Source organism: Periplaneta americana, chromosome 6 (genome assembly GCF_040183065.1).
Source record: "Periplaneta americana isolate PAMFEO1 chromosome 6, P.americana_PAMFEO1_priV1, whole genome shotgun sequence".
In the NCBI taxonomy this organism is placed as follows: Eukaryota; Metazoa; Arthropoda; class Insecta; order Blattodea; family Blattidae; genus Periplaneta; species Periplaneta americana.
Genome location: NC_091122.1, coordinates 60,647,869 through 60,669,830, shown reverse-complemented (window position 1 = coordinate 60,669,830; position 21,962 = coordinate 60,647,869). Strand labels below are relative to the sequence as shown.

At 35.4% G+C, this 21,962-nt stretch overlaps 1 protein-coding gene across 2 annotated transcripts in view; it reads left to right on the top strand.

Moving 5' to 3' along the window:
• The window catches only part of LOC138701362 (histone deacetylase complex subunit SAP130-A-like), a 93,196-nt gene that overhangs the window by 14,147 nt on the left and 57,087 nt on the right, over positions 1–21,962 (top strand). For both annotated transcript variants that reach the window (XM_069828181.1, XM_069828182.1), the window contains exons 3-7: positions 5,427–5,583; positions 7,618–7,788; positions 9,078–9,186; positions 17,361–17,581; positions 20,713–20,828. In XM_069828181.1, coding sequence (XP_069684282.1) covers positions 5,427–5,583; positions 7,618–7,788; positions 9,078–9,186; positions 17,361–17,581; positions 20,713–20,828 — 774 coding nt within the window. The remainder of the gene's footprint in view (positions 1–5,426; positions 5,584–7,617; positions 7,789–9,077; positions 9,187–17,360; positions 17,582–20,712; positions 20,829–21,962) is intronic.

The window sequence follows — 21,962 nt, the reverse complement described above, 5'->3', positions numbered from 1 at the left end:
AATTACACCTTATTTTTACTTGCCCCTGACTTTTCAAATTAGGGTTATTGAAGTCCGATAATCTAAAGTGATCTGAACATATTCTGTGATTTTTGTACAGATACTCTGTTCCTCTAGTTTTAAACGTTTCGTCTAGGTCCTGTCTTTTACATTTATTTACACATATGGCACATCTTTATGACAAAAACAAATAACAGTAATAATAATGATAATAATAATAATAATAATAATAATAATAATATTATGATGATGATGGTGAGGACACGAGACCTGTCATGTGAATCGTGCGAGTGGGGAAAGAATGAGCTAACAGAAAGAGAGTTTATTTCATGATTAAAATTATACGAATCTACTGACACGAAAGTTCATCTCAGACTAATTATCTTCCTTCTCCATACCCATTGGTGATAGCCAGAACACATGATAAGGTCACAGAACAAGTTATCTACTGTCTCCTCTACTGTAATAATAATAATAATAATAATAATAATAATAATAATAATCCTGTGGCAGAAAAGTAATAGACTACTCGTATTTACATGACTACTCACTCACCTATCTGTATCTTTCGGAAATCTGAAGAACGATCTAGCATCTTTTTGCCAAGCGCACTTTTTACAGAAGAACACAGAACAAACAATCCCACTTTTCCCTGACATTTTGTGGAACAACCATGAGAATAATCCTTACGACTTACACCACGTGTTGAAGTACAAAACTCTTGTTAGATGCAATTTACCGCGCTACGTGTCACGTTATCCTCACTGTCAACATTCCCTGCCGCTAGATAGCACTGATGAGTCATTCGCCTCTCTTATCATGAACTTTCCAGTATTAATGTTAGAGAGTATTTGCTACAAGGAACCAAAAATTATGTTATGTCCTCAGTTAACAAAACCCATAACAAGTAAGAGAATTTCTCATCACGTTCTTTCAAACCATACTCTAAAAATGAACAAAAAATAAGTCACAAAAATATTATTTTTTGGAAAATTTGCAAAAGAAAAGTTTTCCTGTATGCACTGTTAGACTTTTTACACTAATATTTTGTCAGATTTCCTTTGGCATCAAAACAAGCTCGTTTTTACTCTTGCTGACACTCTTCTTATATAGAGAAGAAATGTCAGAAGGAAGTGAAATAGGGAGAGGAGTATGACAAGGATGCCCTTTATCACCTACCCTGTTCAACAACTACTTGGAGGAGTTAGCAGAAGAGAAGTTGATACTAAGGGATATGCTATAGGAACTAAATGACAGCTGTGAGCAGTATGGGGTGAAGATAAATACCAACAAGACGAAGAGCATGGTCGTAGGAAGAAAAGTAAAGAAGGTAAACTTGCGAATTCTAAATCAGGCAGTAGAATAAGTGGACAGCTTCAAATATTTGGGGTGTACTAAGCAGTAACATAGGCTGCAGCCAGAAAGTCAAAAGCAGTGGCAAAGGAAGCTTTTAATAGAAAAAGGAGCATCTTCTGTGGACCTCTGGAAAAAACTGAGGAAGAGACAAGTAAAGTGCTTTGTGTCGAGTGTGGCATTGTATGTGGCAGAAACATTACAACGAAATGAAGAGAAATGAATAGACACATTTGAAATGTGGATATGGAAAAGAATGGAGTGTGTGAAGTGGACAGACAGAATAAGAAATGAAGTTCTGTTGGAAAGAGTGGAAGAAGAAAGAATGATGCTGAAACTGATCAGGAAGAAAAGAAGGAATTGGTTGGGTCACTGATTGAGAAGAAACTGCCTAATGAAGGATGCACTGGAAGGAATGGTGAATGGGAGAAGAGTTTGGGGCAGAAAAAGATATCAGATGATAGACGACATTAAGATATGTGGATCATATGCGGAGACAAAGAGGAAGACAGAAAATAGGAAAGACTGGAGAATGCTGGGTTTGCAGTGAAAGACCTGCCCTTGGACAGAACACTACGAATGAGTGAATAAGTTTTCAGTTGTGTTTTCTGATTCTGAATGTTCGAGATATAGTATTTATGCATAGATTTCTCAAGAATTTTCCAGATATTTTCTATAGGGCTAAGATCAGGCTGGTTAGGAAAGTAGAGGGACATCAGTGTGACTAAACCATGCCTTACTTTTATGTGAAGTTTGTCTTGTGGTTATAACTACACCTTTCGTCTTCCTGTAATTTCTTTGATAGTAACATATAGCAGTGCATTATTATACCATATATTCCTCTGACTTCACTGTGGCATCAGTGAAAATTGTTTTCCTACCCCTTTTACATAAATGCAATCCCTCACCATAATTGAACTTCCACATTTATGTAGGTGTAACACAACTCTGATCGTAATTCTCATTTGCGTGTCATTGAATCCTTGTTGCTCGTCGCCAAATAGCACAGTGCTCCATATTTAGAAAATCCAGGAACTGTATTCTTTCTTCCATCAAATAAAATAATAATAATAATACATTATTTCAGCTACTTAATTTGATTGATAGCAAATACATGCATTCGTTAATACTGTAATTTTAAATGATGTAGGTAATTTTTGCTGCATTTTAATCTGAGTAAAAATATGATAGATATAACTATAGACGGTGAACTGTAAGTAATGTCATTAATTTCAAGGGGTTATTCTTTGAGATAAATCAAACAAAAATGTTTAATACAATTTTGTTCGTTTTTGCTTCCTTTTCCGGAGCAAAATTGTTTTATATGAAACATTTCATAGCAGGTTTTGGGAAAGCCATTGATTGAATTCCCAATATGATAGTCAATTTAAGAGAGCAATGTATTATGATAATAAGTGATTGAAATAATTTAAGTTTAGATCGAAACAAATGTATCTTTTCATTCTGAAAAGAAATTTTACAATGTCACATTTGTTCAATCAAATTTCTGTACATTTAAAGGACAAATATAAAATTATTTCAGTTTTTTATTATCATAATACACTTACTTATGGCTTTTAAGGAACCTGGAGATTCATTACCACCCTCACATAAGTTCTGCCATTGGTCCCTTTCCTGTGTAAGATTAATCAAACTCTATCTTCATATCCCACCTCCCTCAAATCCATTTTAATATTATCCTCCCATCTATGTCTTGGTCTCCCCAAAGGTGTTTGCCTCTCCGGCCTCCCAACTAACACTCTATGCATTTCTGGATTTGCCCATATGTGCTACATGTCCTGCCCATCTCAAACGTATAGTAACTTTTTATTTTACTATAACCACCACCCGGCAACAATGTGACTTTTATTCTTAATAATTCACCCTACAACAATAGATATTCCACTCAACACAGCAACACAATAGTCGTTATTGCACTCCACACGACGACAATGGCAATACACGACTTGTATTATTGAGAAGAACACCATGTATCAATACTCCTAATTTCAGTTAATATTCACAATGCACTATGTGCAGAACAAAACTGTCAGTTCTTCTAGCTCACTGTTAAAGTTCACTGCATGTCGAATTCAGGTCTTCCGGATGCGTCGCACTCGCCTGCATACTGCCACAGTTACGGACTCACTCACTCATGTTCACTGCACGTCGAACTCAGGTCTTTCCAGTTGCAGTCCATCACACGTCGAACTCAGATCCCCGTCGCTCGCTGCTGTCCAAGACAAGACTTGAAGACTGACTGACTCTTTTGTCGACACTAGCGCTTTTATTTATTACACCATGACTTCTGGAATCTTCGATATCTTTGAAAAATATTGGAGTGCAAGAGGTCAAATGACTTTGTCAAACGCCTGGCATTAGAAAACAACAACAACTTCTGGAATCTTCGATTCGCGTGGTTTTCAGAATCTTCGAAGAGATCCATTTCTCGATGTTTCCCTTGCTCTCTCCGATCGGCGCTGTCACCGCAGCCTTCTCCCCTCGTTCCGTACCATGCTACAGCTCCTACCGAAGCTCGAATTTCCGTCTCCTCGCGCCTTCCTTCTCGCCAGATGTGTGCGCAACTCCCCAACGCAACCAGAATATTCCCGCATGGCGCCACAGTATCATAATATACTGCCCTCTTAAATTGAATCAGCATATTGCGAATTCGATCAATGGCTTTCCCAAAATACACTATGAAATGTTTAAAATAAAACAATTTTTATCTCGAAAAGGAAGCAAAAACGAGCAAAATCGTATTAAACTTTTTTGTTTGAAATATCTCAAAGAATAACTCCCTGAAATGAATGACATTACTTACAGTTCATCCTGTATATGTAGGTCTACCAGGCAATACAATAAGTTTAAAGTGGCCATCATTCAATGATGAATAGCTGTTACATTGTATTAGACAGCTTTCGCCAATGAGGACATTGGTTTCATAGATACTAATAAATAATATGATAGAGAGCTCGCATTCATCACCATCGGTTTTAACTGTTGTATTGCTATATTTTTGTTTCATAGCTGACTTCTTTGTTTGTGGGCTTGATTTTACAATAATTTTATTGTAGTTAATGTCACATCTATCAGAATACTGAAAATTAATGCAGTGATAGAGATATTTTGATTTGTTGTTTTAAAAATAAATTTTTATATTGTCTGTTAAAATATCGTGTATTGAATATGTTGTTGTTTTCTAATGCCGGGCATTTGACAATAAAGTCATTTGACCTCTTGCACTCCAATATTTTTCAAAGATATTATCATGGCCAGCCACTGAAGCACAGATTTTGAGGTGTTCCGAATCCATTTCTTGGTTTGAGTTGTACAATGGGCAGTTAGGGGACTGATATATTCCAATTCTATGCAGGTGTTTGGCCAAACAATCATGGCCTGTTGCCAATCTAAATGCAGCTACAGACGATTTTCGTGGTAAATCGGGAATTAACTGTGGATTTTGATGCAGAGAGTTCCATTTTTCCCCTTGAGATTGTGTTATCAAATTTTGTTTGTTGAAGTCTAAGTATGTAGATTTAATAAATCTTTTCACAGAGTAATATGTAGATTTAGTAACAGGTCTGTAAGTAGCAGTGCTGCCCTTCTTTGCTAAAGCATCCGCATTCTCGTTTCCCAGGATTCCACAATGGGATGGTATCCATTGGAATACAATTCTTTTATTGAGTGATATTAATTGAGAGAGCATTTTAGTTATTTCTGCTGTTTGAGATGAAGGTGTGTGTTTAGAGATTATTGGTAGAATAGCTGCTTTGGAGTCTGAAAATATAACTGCATTTTTAAATTTATTGATGTGGCATAGAAGATTCCTGAGACTTTCACTTATTGCAATGATTTCTCCACCAAAACTTGTTGTTCCATACCCAAGAGATCTATAAAGTGAGAAGAGACAGCACGTAACACCTGCACCAGCACCTTGTTCTCTGGAGATCAAGGATCCGTCAGTGTATAAATGAAGCCAGTATATATATATATATATATATATATATATATATATATATATATATATATATATATATAAAATGAATATAAAATGTTGTCTTTTCTTTTAGATACAAGCTGCTAGTCAACTCCGTAGTATTGGTACAACTGCTGGTCATCCTGCAGCAAGGGTGCAGAGTTCTGGTATTCAGACTATCGTTACGTGCAGCAGCACAACCAGTCAGGTTTCACATGTTGGATCTGGCTCACAGATGTCATTGAAACAAGGTGGGTTTAATTTGTGTTTTATATTCATTTTACTTTCATTAGTTGTGAGTGGTATAGAATATAAAATCAGAGGTGCTGACTATTATGGACTTCCCCTCCACTATTATGGCTATTTATATATAGTGCTTTTTTCTGGCGGAACATGTCGGAACAGTGTTCCAGCATCTTTTTGTTGCATTTTTCATCATGTAACCGAGAAATGTGTTAGTAGTATGTTTTTAACATAACTTTACTTTGAACTCCACTTAGGCCTTGAAAGTTTTAAATTGGACGAAAAGCAGGTTTTACAATAAAATTCCCATGCACTGGAGAGTAATCATCTCCCGTCCGCTATGGTATATTCTACACAGAGTTCTATCATCTTTTTCTCCAGAAGAAAAGATAGGTGTGTGTGCGTGCGTGCGTGTGAAAAATGTCTCTTGAATATTTTATTCAAAGATTCCCAAATTTGGTTAATTAAGGTGTGGATTGCAGAAGTGACAGTGAGTATAAAATATTAACTAAAGTTGTGTTCGCAGTACTAAATGTGCCCCAGAGTGACTGTCGTACAGAAAGAGTCTTCAGTGTTGTGAGAAAAAATCGTGCAGAGTTCAGACTTACATTGAACATGTCGATGCTGGAATCACTTTTGATTCAGAAGATTAAGATAACACTACAAGGAGAAGTATGCTTTAAAAAGAAATTTGCAGAAAAGCAGCTCCTAGATGTAAAACATGTCACAACACAATTTTTTTCCTTCCCTCCTCCTAAAATTCAAGAGCCCCCACAACCAATTAAAAACTTACTTATAGGAGTACATCTGTTATTAGTACACTTTTTAAACAATACAAAGACAATAAAACACCTTACTTCAGGTGACATTGTTTGGGACAAATGACATACATGAAGTCAATTTTATGTCATCATTTTAAGTTCAATCATAGGCTTATCATTTAATTGGAAGTCTTCTTCCAGTTGAAAGTAACAACCCTCAGTTTTTTTCAAGTATATTTTGGTTCAGACAATGACCAATTATCTAATAGGTCTGATATAGTACTAAGCTTAAAAGTAGAATTTTCTGAACGACTCCAGAGAGTATTTCATGATAATAACAGTTACATTCATAGATTTAAATGTAACTTTGAAAATAATTTGGGAGCAAACGACTTACAGCTTATAATAAGCTATTACTATAATAATTGTAGGACTGTATTTGAAAATATAATAGATTTAAGTCAATAATATTTCTAATAAGTGCAGCAAAGTGCACAGGTATGGCTAGTAATAAATAATAACCATAATAGAGAATTGTCTAGGCTTAGAAAACTAATACTATTTTCATATAGATCTAAAATATCTAATAGTTCGTAATTGTTAGTTCCTGGCTGTCCAAGTCACTTAATATATGAGTGCGCTCCTGTATAACAAGTAATGACATACTGTTATGTCAAAACATGGAGTAGGCCAAAAATGAAAAAAAACTAAGAAGAGATGTTCGATCTGGTGCTGTGGATGGAGCGCCAGCATAACTCGGTGGTAGAGCACTCAGTACATAGAACTGAAGGTCCTGGATTCTATCCCCAGTGGTGAAGTGAGTTTTTTTGCATTTGTAATAAATATCAAATTGAGTAAAAAGACAATCACACCATTTCATTCTATTGCAGAGGTCAAGAAAGCATGGTGTTCTGCCTTCATGCCCCCCCCCCCCTCCAATTGCCTTCATGGCATGTATAAGGGATATTTTTATCTTTGCACTTCGTTTTGTATCATTTACATCTATCCAAAACAATATCATTAAAGTCGATGATGCTGAAAGTATAAAGTATATTCTCTCCTTGTTCGTCTTATTTTCTAGGTGAAAAATATACCTGAAAATCTGAGACTGCAGAATGGTTGTACCAGCAAATGAATGGTATAGAGTGTGGCCAGCTTTGCATGAGATGAAGTTGATGAACCATTGTAATGGCCACTATTTCTTTGAATTTTAGATACCAAAATAATTTATATATTATTAATGCCTGAAATAGTATATACATATTAAGATTTATTTTCTAGTGAGTGTCCAGCGCAGTGCACTTCCAGTGTGCACGGCGTCTGCCTCAGCACATAGTGGAACAGTGGCAAGTACTCGACCTTCTATTGTGCCTGCAACATCTCCACTTCCTCATCAAACAAATTCTGCAACATCTGCTACCCATGTCTCCACTACATATCATGTACCTAGAGGTGAGTTTTTGTCTTATCTAAATAGAAAAGCACTCAATATATACAGAAAAGTCACTTCTAAGATTTTTTTCCTCATTTTAATAAGGAATTTTAAATACTTGAACACTTAGGCCCGGTTTCTTCAACCTTTGTTAAATTATAACAGTGTGTAATTCCATTTTAACTGTCATCTTAACAGTTAAAGCATCTCTTCAACTACTGTTAGTAATAACAGGCTGTTAAAACTCGTGTTAATTTAACTATCCAATTTCATGCAGTTAAATCATTTAACTCTCTGTTAGAAGTATTGAATATGGCTGGTGCGTTAGATGCTGAACTTTTATATCTTGACTATTTAGAAAATGATATCCATGGATACATAAACAGAGCAGATGATTTCTGTGATTTGACAGAACAGAAGTTAATACAAAGGTTTAGGCTATTTTCTGCCAAGCCTCACTTTTCGCTATTAACGTAGATCCGTTTGTTTTTTTTTTTTTCTGAATAATTGGTTTATACTGCTAAATTATTTCCACCAGAAGGCTTTTCTCGAACTAAGAGAAATTAGTCCCACAATTTCTTTTTCTTCCAGTGTTTTCCATTTCTCAACAGCAACACCAATACACCACTTCATGCTACTGTGATACAGATGACAGAAAGAAGCAGAAATCAAACCTGAGAGAATAGAAAGATTTCTATCCTCTCTGAATCAAACAACTGAAACAAGTGAGAATCCCAATTGTCAGAGTTCATAAAACAGAATTGAGCCTATACTTGGTTATAGGTTATGGTTAAACTCTAGAGTCTCTGGTCCTAACAGAGTTAACAAACAGAATGTTGAAATGTGAAATATAAAGTTGAAGAAATGCAATATTTTTAACAGCAATTTATATTTTTAACTTACAGTTAATTAACATTATGTTAGGTGCATTTTAACAAGGTTGAAGAAACCGGGCCGTAATTACTCTGTTTCCTGTAACAGTTCATAAAAAGGAATGACCACTGCACATACATTATTGCACATCTAGCTACCCCCTGCAAACTACTGAGATACATTAACTAGCATACAGAGATGTTGCGTAAGTGTTCTGCCTCTAAGTGTGGAAACAGCTAGACCATCAAGGGTAGCTAGTCATAATCGTCCATTTTTCTGTCTTCCTTTCTCGGGGTCCCCATTCTAGAAATGAAAAATGAACTTCGTCGAGACAGTAGAATCCGAAAAAGGTCTTGCTTCACTGTAACAGGAGGCATTAAAAAACAACATACCAACATACGCATATGGACCTTCTTTTAATTGAGATGTTTTACAGGTGCTGCAGCAGTAGCAAATATAGCAGCCCCTCGATCAGCAGTTGCTACACCTATAGTAAGAGCAACAGCAAATCTTCAATCTACAGCTAGTACACAGCACACGAACAGGTGAGTAGCACATTTAATGAAGTGTCTTATCTTCAGCACCAGATGTTTCACTTTAATTCATTATGATGATTTTTTCCCTCCTCCAAGGATTAAATTACCGTATATTGGACCTCAGTTTATCTTTTGTAAGGTTTGAACATATAGGAATTGAAATTGGTTTGTTTAAATTAAATTACAGACTGAAAGTCTTTGCATTTCTTTTGAAAAGCTATTAATATTACTTAAATTTTATTTCTGTAAAATCGTGCCCTAATACTGGGGTTTGGTTAAATAAACTTGGACTTCAAAACATCTCTTCTGATTCACTTCAAGTGAAAAAGCTGAGACAAGAGCTCAGGGAGTGAGCATTTCAATCTTGGTGCTCTTTAAATCAGAAAGGGAAAGGCGTCATCCTCTATAAGGAGTTCACTCCCGCCAATAAATGGATCCGACAACCTGATCGCCTCACTAGCAGTGAATGGAGACAAGCTCTTAAAATGACAGCTAATGTTTGTCCGCTGCATGCTATACCAGGAAGGTCCCGAGACGGAAACCACTGTCGTCGTTGCGTCAGTGAGATTGAAACTCTTGGCCATGTTTTGGGTACCTGTCCTTTCAGCGAGACACTGCGGAACTCTAGACATCACAGAATCAGGTCCATGATTGCCGAAGCCTTGAGGAAGAAAGGTCTCACTGTGCACGAAGAAGTCCATGGCATCTCTCAAGAGGGATCCTGTCGGCGAATTGACATGCTTGCCATTCCACCAGGCTCTACATCCGCCTACATTATCGACCCGACAGTCAGGTTCGAGGCACAGGAACAACAGCCCGCTGACGTCCACGCAGAAAAATGCAGAATTTATGAGCCCACAGTTCCATTCTATTTGGAGAAATATCACCTCACCTCCATTGAAGTAGTTGGGCTAATGGTTGGCGCTAGGGGCACAATACCTTGCCTCTTTGCCAGTTTCTGCAAGAAGTTCCAGCTGAACAACGACTTCATTAATGATGTTTCCCTTGCCGCTATTAGAGGATCACTTGTCATTTTAAAATACCATCTGTACTTTGTTTCCTAAAAAGGGATACTTTTCCTCGATTGTCTAATCTGTTTGTTTACTATGTTTAGCCTGTTATATGCATGCTATTATCTTTCCTGTACTTAATTTTCCCTTTTGTTTGTTCCCCTCATTTCTCTTTTGTGGTCTGTTTTTGTTTTCACTCAATATGTTTATTATGCTTTGTCCAATGAGGCAGTCCCGTCATTGGGAGAACTGAAAGAGTGTCTTTCAATGTGTTCTTGGTCATGTTTTTAATGTTCATCTCTAAAAATAAATAATGTTAAATCTGTTTGAATATTATGTTACTTTTAGAAATATATCGACATTAAGAAAAAGTGTTGGCTCTTTCACCACTTTTTTTGTTAAGTATATTGTTGAGATTCTTACAATTGGCAGAGTGAAACATTGATATTCAGAGAAAGTTGGCATTTTCAGCAAAGTAGAATTCTTACTAAACACTTTTAAATAACCTCTGGGTGGGAATCATAAAAATTGACTACAACAACTAGCATTTCATTAGTAGCTCTTTGGTCAATACAGCCAGTAGACAAGTGGAGAGTGATAACTTATCATCACTATTCTGCCATTAAATTAATCATTGATGGTGATGGTACCATATGTATTGGTATGTAAGATGCTCCTCTGTGTAAGGTGCACTCTTAATGTTAAGGCAGTTTTTCTGGGGTAAAGAAACTAAAATAGAAAGATAAAAATATGATTATGGTGGTGATGGTGGCGGCAGTGGCAGTGAGAACATAATTTCCACTATGTTATATCCGAAACCGCAATATATTCATCAATGGTGTAACAGGATTCTACTGTAATTACAACAGGAATGGTTGTTTTGTAGATGGTGCAAAAAAGTCTTCACTTTGTGAGTTACTTATGCGAGGAATTTCCTGTCCCTGGGTCAGTATTCGATTTTTTTTTCTCTTTGTAGTACCCATTTCTTGAGTTTCATCTTAAGTATGTTGTATACTTATAATTTTTCGTCGACCGTGGTGGAGTGCTGGCCTTCTGTACCCAAGGTTGCAGATTTGATCCCGGCCCAGGTCGATGACATTTAAGTGTGCTTAAATGCGGCAGGCTTATATCATTAGATTTACTGGCATGTAAAATGTTTCCTGTGGTACAAATTCTGGCATACCGATGATGCTGATATAATCTTAGTAGTTACAAGCATCGTTAAATAAAACTTAATTTTAATTTATAATTTTTCGTGTATAGCATGATTCATTTTGTGGACCAATCTTGAAAGTCTTAATAATGATGTGAATTCAAATGAAAATCTCATATACTCAGAATGCCATCTACAAGAATACCATGTCAAATAATAAACTGTTATCCTCTAGGATAAAGATGTTTGGACTGTCTGCTGAAATGATGGAATGAGACTGTAACAGGCCTCTAGGCCCAAGAAAGAAGAGGTGGAGAAGGAATTTCATATGCGTGTGGCATTTAGTTTCTATGATTTTCTTTTCTTCAGAATTCATACTTCACTGATTGATATATACTGTTTCTGAAATTATCAACAGTAGCGTGCAAATTAATCCGAACACGACATATTTTTACATTTTCTGTCATTGTTGGCCTCACAGCTGCTCATACCGCTTTAATTGACATCTGTAGTACGTGTAATTCCATTGTTGAAGGTCTGTCATTATTTTGTTTATAATATGTGACATTTTGTCTGTCGTTTTGTACTTATAAGCATTTCAGTTGTGTTGAAGACTTAATACTGCAATCCTGTGTAGATTCTGTCATCTTCACAAATGGCTACAACTCCATGAAAACGGTCTAAAATTATAACATTAGCAGAGCATTCTTCTATGACACAGAGGCAAATTGCTGCAGAATGTCACATCGGTTTGGCTACTGTTAATTCGATCATAAAACGATACAGGGAGACTGGATCCATCACACCCCAGAAAAAAGGAAACTGTGGCCGGAAAAGGAAGACTTCACCTGCAGATGGTCACGAGTTAATGGCTACCACTGGGGCGAATATTCACGTCACAACAGTGCGGCGTAGGCTTTTGGAAGGTGGACGAAGGGCTCGTAAGCCTATTAAGAAGCAACTGCTAACCCTTGTTATGTGCAAAAAATGCTTAATGTGGGCAAAATTACAACACTGGACAGTGAATGTACTTTTTTCCGATGAGTCTCATTTCGAGGTCCACAGCCACCGTGTTTCTTACGTACGGAAAGGATCCAAAAAAGTAACAGCAGCTCATCTCCAACAAGCACCCAAATACCCCCTAAAGTAATGTTTTGGGGTTGTTTTACACATGAAGGGCCTGGAGCATTAATACCTGTCAAGGGAATGATGAATTCTGACAAATATATTCACTTATTGGAAACCAGAATCGTACCCCTGCTGCAAAAATCATTTCCGGATGGCAGAGGTGTGTTCCAACAAGACCTGGCACCATGCCATACGTCTCGAAAAACTACAGAATTCTTCAACAAGAAGAATATTCAGGTACTCTCCTGGCCAGGCAACCCACCCGACATCAACCCCATTGAGAACTTGTGATCAATTTGCAAAAGAAGAATGCAAAAAATGGGTTTTTCTACAAAGGAGAAGATGATTTCTGCCCTCATTGATGTATGGTTTCGCGATGAAGAAATGAAGAATATGTGTGGGAAATTAGTGGAATCCATGCCAAATCGTCTCAGAGCTGTTATTAGGAACAAGGGAGGCCACATAGATTACTGAGGTATGTCTTAGATCCTTTTTTATCCCGTTTGAGTGTTTTTGCATAAGTAATTACGTTGTTCGGATTAATTTGCACGCTACTGTATAAATAATTTGAACTGGTAATGGAAATTATGGGAAAACGGCGGAACGGATTTTAATAAATGACCCCTCATTTTGAAGCTTGGCATCCAAAGATTTTCAGAAAAATAGTAACTTTCAGTGAAGCGTTAGTTTTCCTACATAATTTTCCTATTTTCCAAAACCCATCTTTTGTCAGTTTTGAGAACTAATTGCATTTCAGTATAAAACAAAACACACACTACAATAAAGAATAGGCTATTATACGAAGGCCATGACCTACAGGATTGCTGACATATTTAGAGCTCAAATTCAGTTGGTTATTAAAAACTTCAAGACTTACTACAAATACAGTAGAACTTGGTTATAACGACATCCAAGGGATCTTAAAAATTATGTTGTTATAAACGAGTGTCGTAGTAACCAAGATTCACATTATCAATCCAGTTAGGTAGAAAATGAAAAATAACAAACTTAATAATTAGATGTATTTTAGATTTATGTATTGACTTTTAAGCCTATCATGAAAATAATAAAATACACGTAGGCCTACAATTATAAATACAGTATTCTGTATTAAAACAGTTTGTTCAGTACTCACCAAACTATTTTACTTAGGAGTGAAGTAATCAGTCATTTTACTCTGTTGTCTTCTACTTGCCCAATACACACTTTCTAAATTACGTTCTATGTTCATAATTTCAGTTGCTTTTTCACTGCTCCCTTCCTAGCGTCATAGAACATGTTCATAGTTCTAATGACTTCTAAAGTGACATTCACTTCTTTTAGTGCCCATACTGCGTTAAAATGCGTGCACTTAGTGAAAAATTCCTGTTGAAACTGACTAATACCACATGAATTCGAGTAGATTACAATGGGGTTGGGAATCCGCCTGCATTCCAGAGGTCTATGACAGTAGGGGACAGTAAAGAATTTGTCAGGGCCAGATTTCAACAAAATATATCTTAAAATACTTTGGGTCTTAGAAAATCTTATTCCAAATTGAGGTTGAAAATGATGTTATATGCGAGGTAGACGCATATACGTTTGTCGTATTAAGCAAGATAGAAAAGCATATGTCTTATGGGAAATTAGTTGGGACCACAGAATATTTGACGTTATAGGCGAGGTGTCGCACAAAACGAGGTCGCTATAACCAAGTTCTACTGTAATTTACAGGTCTGATTCTGCAGTGTAATTTTCTGAGTACAGCAGTGTATTGCATATTAAAATCTACAAAACTTGAGGTGATTTGATTACCATTAGAAGTGAAATATTATTACAGTGAATGCCATGATGTGACTATTTTTCATTAATTAGCCTATACATATTAATGCTATATTGATGATATGAAAGTGAAACGTTTTGGGGTTATGTAAGTAGATGTAGAGAATATCTTAAATTAGATCTTCATTTCTATAATTTACTGAGTGCCGGCTATATATATAACTACAAAACTTACGTAAGATAATAATATTGTTATTAAAAATCAAATATTTTTACAGTTAATCAAGTGGGGTTGGGTCCTTTTCATATACTTAATGGTGGTGTGGTGCGAATATTTACATGCATCATTCTCTTCAGTATTGGCTTGAGAGTGCGCAAAAAATTACAGTTCCTAAGGAAAGACCAAAAGGTATGACTTACTGATAAAATAAGAGGCCTACAAAATTATGTAGTCTCCTGATCATTTCAACAAGATCTCTTAGGATAAAAAATGATTTTACCCTCTACATTTCAAGCTCTACATACAGCAGCTACACCAAGATGCTGTGTCTATTGTTCGAAAGCATAGCAAACCTGACATTTTTTAACTTCCACCTACAATCCACAATGACCTGAAATGCTATTGCTTTACTCCCATATGAAAAACCCACTGATCGTCCTGACATTGTTACTTGCGTTTTCGCGTTGAAACTCAAAAACTGAAGGTGGATAGGTTCAAGAAAAAGTATTTGGCATAAAGAAAACCATTCAGAGTGAATATATTTCATTATTACGGAAGCAAATAATTTTCAAAATATCTGGTATTCTTCATTAAAAATAAATCTGAAAAATGTTTATTTGAACCAAGCCCCTACAGCCGAGGCTGCACAGAAGTTTAGAGTAGGGACAAATTGAAGCTTGCATCCGCTCCATACTTTGGGAGAAGCACCGGCTAGCAGACGGCTGCACTATACAATGCTGAATGTTTAATATATATGTTTGGTGTCTCTTATAAATCAATCTGAATGGATAAATGAAAAAAAATCTTATTAACATTTAAAGCGACCACGTTAAAGACATAATCAAGCTTAGAAACCGTTAGTTTGACATGAAACGAAAGAAAACTATGACAATTTGATACCGTAACTAAAGATATTGTATAGTTATTTGACAACATATAGAGCGAACAGAAGTACAAATGCATGTTGTAGTAACAGTTCAGATGAAAAGAAAAGTATTAGTACTAACTGTTATTAACAAAACACTGCCTGTGTAAGACGTTACATTGGCCCTATATTGTAAACACGTTTGCTTTGATGTGGACGAGAAATGAACAATATTTATTCACTTCCATATCACATAATATAGGCCTACACCTGTAAATACAATCACGTACCTAATGTTTTAGTTAGAAATATAAGTAGGCCTACCGTGCAATAGCTTATTATCACAGCTGTAATATGAAATGAACGTCACATGCATGAATTAGTCAATTAGTCATATAATAGAACTCAGACCTAGTGTACAGAACATCTTGCCTATTGATTCCTTATTATTATTATTATTATTATTATTATTATTATTATTATTATTATTATTATTATTGACTCCGTTAAATATTGTCTTACAACATTTTTTATTTAAAGTCGTGTTGTACTGGTAACCTTAAGCTGTGTGCTAACATCTGCTCTTTATGTAGTACAGTACTTTCTTTTATTTGGTTATTTAATGACGCTGTATCAACTACTAGATTATTTAGTATCGATGGTATTGATGATAGCGAGATGATATTTGGCGATACGAGGCCAAGGATCCGCCATAGATTACCTGACATTCACCTTAAGGTTGAGGATATAAAATCAGTGGGAATCGAACCCGCGACGGAGCGCTACTCCGGACCAACAGTCCTTAGCCCACTGGGCTACGTCAGTAGATCTTTATGTACTTTTATGGTCAGTTTAACAAGTTTAAAATATGATTCTCGGGAGGAATCTGGGATCCATTTTCTAAAATATGTTCCTATAAGTGCAGAAAGATTGTACGGATGTTCTACTTCTAGAGCACATTGTTTTCACACGATGTAAGAGAGGGTGGTAATATGCCATTGAACTGTCAACATCTGTATAATCGCTCTTTCACTTAAGTGGCCTGTTTCTATAATCTCAGATGATGGTATGACAAGATTTCCGTTATTCTTTTTTTAAAAAAATAAAAGAGATTTTGTTTACTGCTGGTAGGCTACGTATTACCATAAATTGAGTCTTTGGATTTATTGCACCATATTTTTCTTAATGATTTAACAACTAACCCAGCAATGAATACAATCAGATTTTGACAATATTTTGTCATTGAGAATGATGTAAGAATGAGGGAATTGCAATCAATGTCTGCAGTGGAAGAGTCATATCGCCTCTGATTCTCAGAACATGAGGATTATTATTACAGTGCGTTAGGTGTTTGGAAAATACCATTGGGTATATAGACATTTTTAGCGGACATCCCTCTCTTTGCAATATAATTAAAATAAATTATTTACGTATTTTCTAACGTACATAAAATAACATAAGTAAAAATATTCCATGTATTCGGTCATAGGAAATAGAAATAAACTAATAAGTCTATTTATGAGCAATATAAGGTGTTTATATTTTAAAACAATGCTTAGTTACAGTATTTAAATTTACTTCTGTTAGTTTATATTATACGTTAGAAAATATGTAAATAAGTTTATTTATGTTACAGTGAAGGAGGAAATCCACTAAGAAAACGCCCATATATTCAATGGTATTTTCTAAACTCCGAATGCTTTATAGAAACAATCATTTGTGCTCCCCAAACATGGCGTCGAGCGAACCTGCGCGAGAGGTTTCAGATTTGTACACAACACCAGCGCCAATTGTGTGTCTAGACATATAACTACAACGTCTTTGATTTGAACGTCTAATGAACTTAGTTTGCAGCATTTGCGGCACAAGCCACTAGTGTTATATAAAATCGTAACTCAGCGTTCTGTGTATTTCTGTAATCTGATATAAAACTATATTGAATTGTATATTTAATTTCGACATATTTTACAGTATTTTTAGCATATAAAATTTATTTTCTATCAGAGAAGCAAAGTTTATATTTTTTCGAGTTGTGTATTATTTCAGTTTCACATCAGGATTGCGTGGTCTTGGTCCCAGCACTCTTTTACCACGTGCACCAAGCCCTGCAGCTCAGAGTGCAACATGGCTAAGTGTGTCCTCTCCATCTGCAGCAACGACAGCAGTGCCAAAGTGTGTCTCTCCAGGACCGATGCTTACTTCACCCAGAGCTCCTTCCATTACCACAATCCAGCAATATACACAAGGACGTTCTTCATCCATGACAGGTGTGTCGAGTGATCATCTTACTGATCAAATTTTTTTTTCCCTTATGAGGGAACTACTATTCCAGCATAGTGAGCACTATCTACTCAAAGCCAGACTACTCAATTTTTCGCTAATCTTTTATTCATACTTCAATATCGCAATCCTACATAATTTGTCAATCTGCTGTTGATCATCCTTCTAAATCTGTTTGTACTGGTATGTATGATAAATACATTAGAATAACATGTGAAGCTACTGTAATGTATTTTTGTTATTAATGGTTGGATGAATGAAGTTTTGAATTTTAATATTTAATATCTGCATGTGAGATACATTTAGGCTTTGTGATTTGCTGTATTTAATAAATTAAAGTTGATTTCGAATTTCAGATTTTGTGTTCACAAATTACAACTACCGTATTTGCTCGCATACATTGCGCCACCACGTATTTTATGCACCCTAATTTTTTAAGGATTATTTTGAACTTTAATTTTGCTCTGTGTATTTTCTGCACACAGTTTAGGTATAATTTTTTTTTTCAGTGTAGTATGAATTTTTCTTCCCTAAATTCCATTGCCAATACTTGAATTTCACGGCATTGTTCATTGACCAGTACCCAACTCAACTATTTGCTTCACAAAGAAACCCTAAATAACATCACTTCAACACTGATGCTTGTCCTTGTAAATTACCCCTAAGGGCAGTGACTGTGACAAGTCTGAGAACAGTAAATACGATTCAAGGTTCCAATACCAGTAATCCAAGTAATGTTAGTTTTACTGTTTAACAGGTATCGTGCAGTTGTTACTGCAACATGAAGAATGCATCGATCAACCACCTATAGGCCTATAAACTCGTACAGTGTGCTCAATTAAAGACTGCCTGTTGAGAATGCTATGTCTGCTATGTACTTTGCATTCATTATGATTGTCACATACCCAATTTAATTATTATTTATAATTCAAGATTTCCAATAGTCTTAGGCGACAAAAGTATTGTATTCTTAATTACTATATACTTGAATAAAACCCAGATCAAGAAGTCTAATTAAAAAAATTCGCGTATTTTACGCACCCCAATTTTTCAAACAGCCAGAATAGATTAAAAAGTACGCAAAATTTGCGAGTAAATACGGTAATGTTCTTCATAGGATATCACACGACATGAGAGAAGTATTATATTATAGTGGTAGGAAAGCAGAACGTTAGAGAAAGGTTGTTTTTAAGAGCATGGCTGTACTTTAGGTTAGTGGTTTTCAATTTTTTTGGGTCCGTGGTTCCCTTAACCTCAGCATAAATAAATATCCATGGCACATCTGTATAAAAAAAGATTTTCACATTAAAATGTAGGTAATTTTTTACATTTGCATGTATTTTTTTTACGGAGATTCTTTGTATTGGTTGGCTCAGATATGAAAATTATTTAATTTATGTATAAAGTTGTAGGGACTTGAAGCCTATGGTAGAAATAACTGAAATTATGAAGACATTAATTATAGGTCACTAAGGCGCATCTCATCATGGTGCCTGATTGTAAGCGTGCCAAAAAACTTTTGACAGCACCCCTGACTGAAGACTATGATGCTTCAGGGAGCTGCTCCACACAGTTTGAAAACCACTGCCTTAGGTAAAATTTTGACATTTGATAAGTCAGGTGTTGTTATCATACATCATTTTATGAAATGCAGAGAAAATATATTAATACTGACCGATTTTGTTATGCTATTAGCTGATCTTTCACATGTACATGAAATGTCAACATTTTTACTTGAAAATTGATATTTCATTTGGAGACATCAAATAAAAAAAACTTGAAAGCTGTTTGCTTTAAATTGACTCTTAACTTTTTCCTTTTATTTTTACCTACTAGTCGGAAATAATGCAATGTAGTCGTATGTTTCCAGCAATATTTAGTGTATAGTAATAATTGTGAACTTTAAACATGTCTCAGATCAAAAACTTGTCGAAAGTTGTAGAATGTAAAGAAATGTGTGTGTGTTAAATGCCAGTAATGCGGAGTTAACTATTTAGTACACTTCTTTGTGTATTCTGCCATTACCTATCAATAGCAGTAATTCATTCTGTTAACTTCATATTATATAGTGCTTTTAAATAATAATTGTTTAATATTACTACTACAGAAATTGTAGGTTGTGAAAAGTATCTAACATTCATATTGAACTAGTTACGTTTTTTTTGTATTACGAGGCGCGTCCATAAAGTAACTTTCCCACTCGTCCCACAGCTAGCAAACCATATGTTGCGCGAAGCAACTGTGTGTATGTGATAGAATAATGTCCTGGCATGATGCATGCGCTAACAGAACTTCCTGAGTGCTCTCAGTAGCTTTGTTGCATTGGTTGAAGATGAACATTACTATTCCAGCTTCCACTTAGTAATAAAGATTTTGAATGCACAGGGCATAGCACCAATTGAAATTTATCGTCAATTGTGCCAGGTCTATGGGCCTAACATCATGAGCAAGCAGATGGTGCGTTGCTGCTGTAGACAATTTTCAGCAGGACGCCAAAATGTGCATGACGAGGAGCGCAGTGGGAGGCCAACCATCATCACAGATGACCTTGTGGAGCAACGCACCATCTGCTTGCTCATGACGTTAGGCCCATAGACATGGCACAACTGACGATAAATTTCAATCAGCGCTATGCCCTGTGCTTTCAAAACTTTATCACTGATCGCACTGCACACGCTGCGGGAGCTGGAATAGGAGCGTCCATCTTCAACCAATGCAATGAAGCTACTGATAGAACTTGGGAAGTTCCGCTAGCGCATGTGCCATGCCAGGACATCACTCTATCATGTACACTCAGTCGCTTTGCGCAACATATGGTTTGCTAGCTGTGAGACGAGTGGGAAAGTTATTTTATGGACGTGCCTCGTTTGAAATAAACTTGCTTTTTCATTATTGCTTTTCTCTTTTTCCCAATTTGAGTAAAATACTTTGCACTTCCAGAATTTATGCGTTTTACTGTTTGTCTTGTGTGAAAAGTATGCATTACTATTTCTTGTAAGGATATTTCATTAAGTTTACTGTGTCTGTTTTTGTAATACAATCTGGTAGAGATTAAATTTATCATACATGTTACCAGTTTTTCAAACTGATTGATACTACATTTCGTTACATTCTCTAGTGACTGCAAGACCATTGACACCACAAGGAAGTAGACTTCAGTCTGAATCACCACGACCTCAGCTTATTCATGCATCTTCACAGAAACCAATTGCAGCGACACAAACTGGTGCACAGGTAGACCATACCTCCATGTAAAATCAATTTTAGTGTATCCATAGAAAAGACAGCATATAAGTTAACAGTGATAAATATAATTTATAACAAAAATAAGTGTAGAAGAGAAAACTTAAAACAGAGAAATTAAATTTAATTACATATTTGGATTGTTCTTACAGACTCATTCATTAACGGTCAACACTATAAACTGGCTATTTTGAAATTAATATGTACTTTATTTTTCAGTCAGGATAACTTATCACATGACATTGATTTTACAACAACAAGCTATTACAATTTTATATGTGTAACATTTGTTGTTACATTAATATAAATTATTTTGTCATTACGATATCTTCAGATGACAATTAGCAATAACAATTATATTATGTGTTTGTAGTTGATGTGTCATTTTGTAAGTAGAAATTAAAGAATGAAAATGAACGTAACTGTTGTATACGATCTATCATATATTGAAGACAAGTTATATGTGTACTGTTAATATTTACTAAATTATATATATGGGAACGTCCATGAGAAAATGTCCAAGAATGAAAATAATAAAAATATATTTTCGTCTATTTATTATATATCAAATGAAAGCTTGAAATTACTATTTTTAAGCTACATATCAGTTTTCTTCATTTTAAGAATGTCTTAGACATTACGGTATAAGAAATATCACATGGTCCAACACCTAGCATTAAGACAATTCATAACATTATTTCACGTTATGTTTAGAAGTCTAATATGTAAGGCACACATAATTTTTAGGCAACAAGATATCAATTCTATCTTCTATTTAAAAAAAGGAATCTTTTATGCAAGTATACTATAAGGAAAAATCAATATTTTTAATTTTGAAAATGGTTGTCTTCATGTCACAATACTGACAAAATATTTTAAAAGTTTTCGTAACAAGATTATTACTGGTGCCAGCTACTGGAAATTTTAGGAAATGCTAGTTTATCGAGTGGTCCATAGATGGTGCAAAAAGTTGTTTCCCTAGCAAAGTCGTTTTTTTTTATAATTGTCCAAACATTGGTCACACTACTGACGCTGCTGCTGTTTGAAGTGTATTCAGTGCTGTATCATCTGAAAAATTGCTCTCAAATATATATATATATATATATATATATATATATATATATA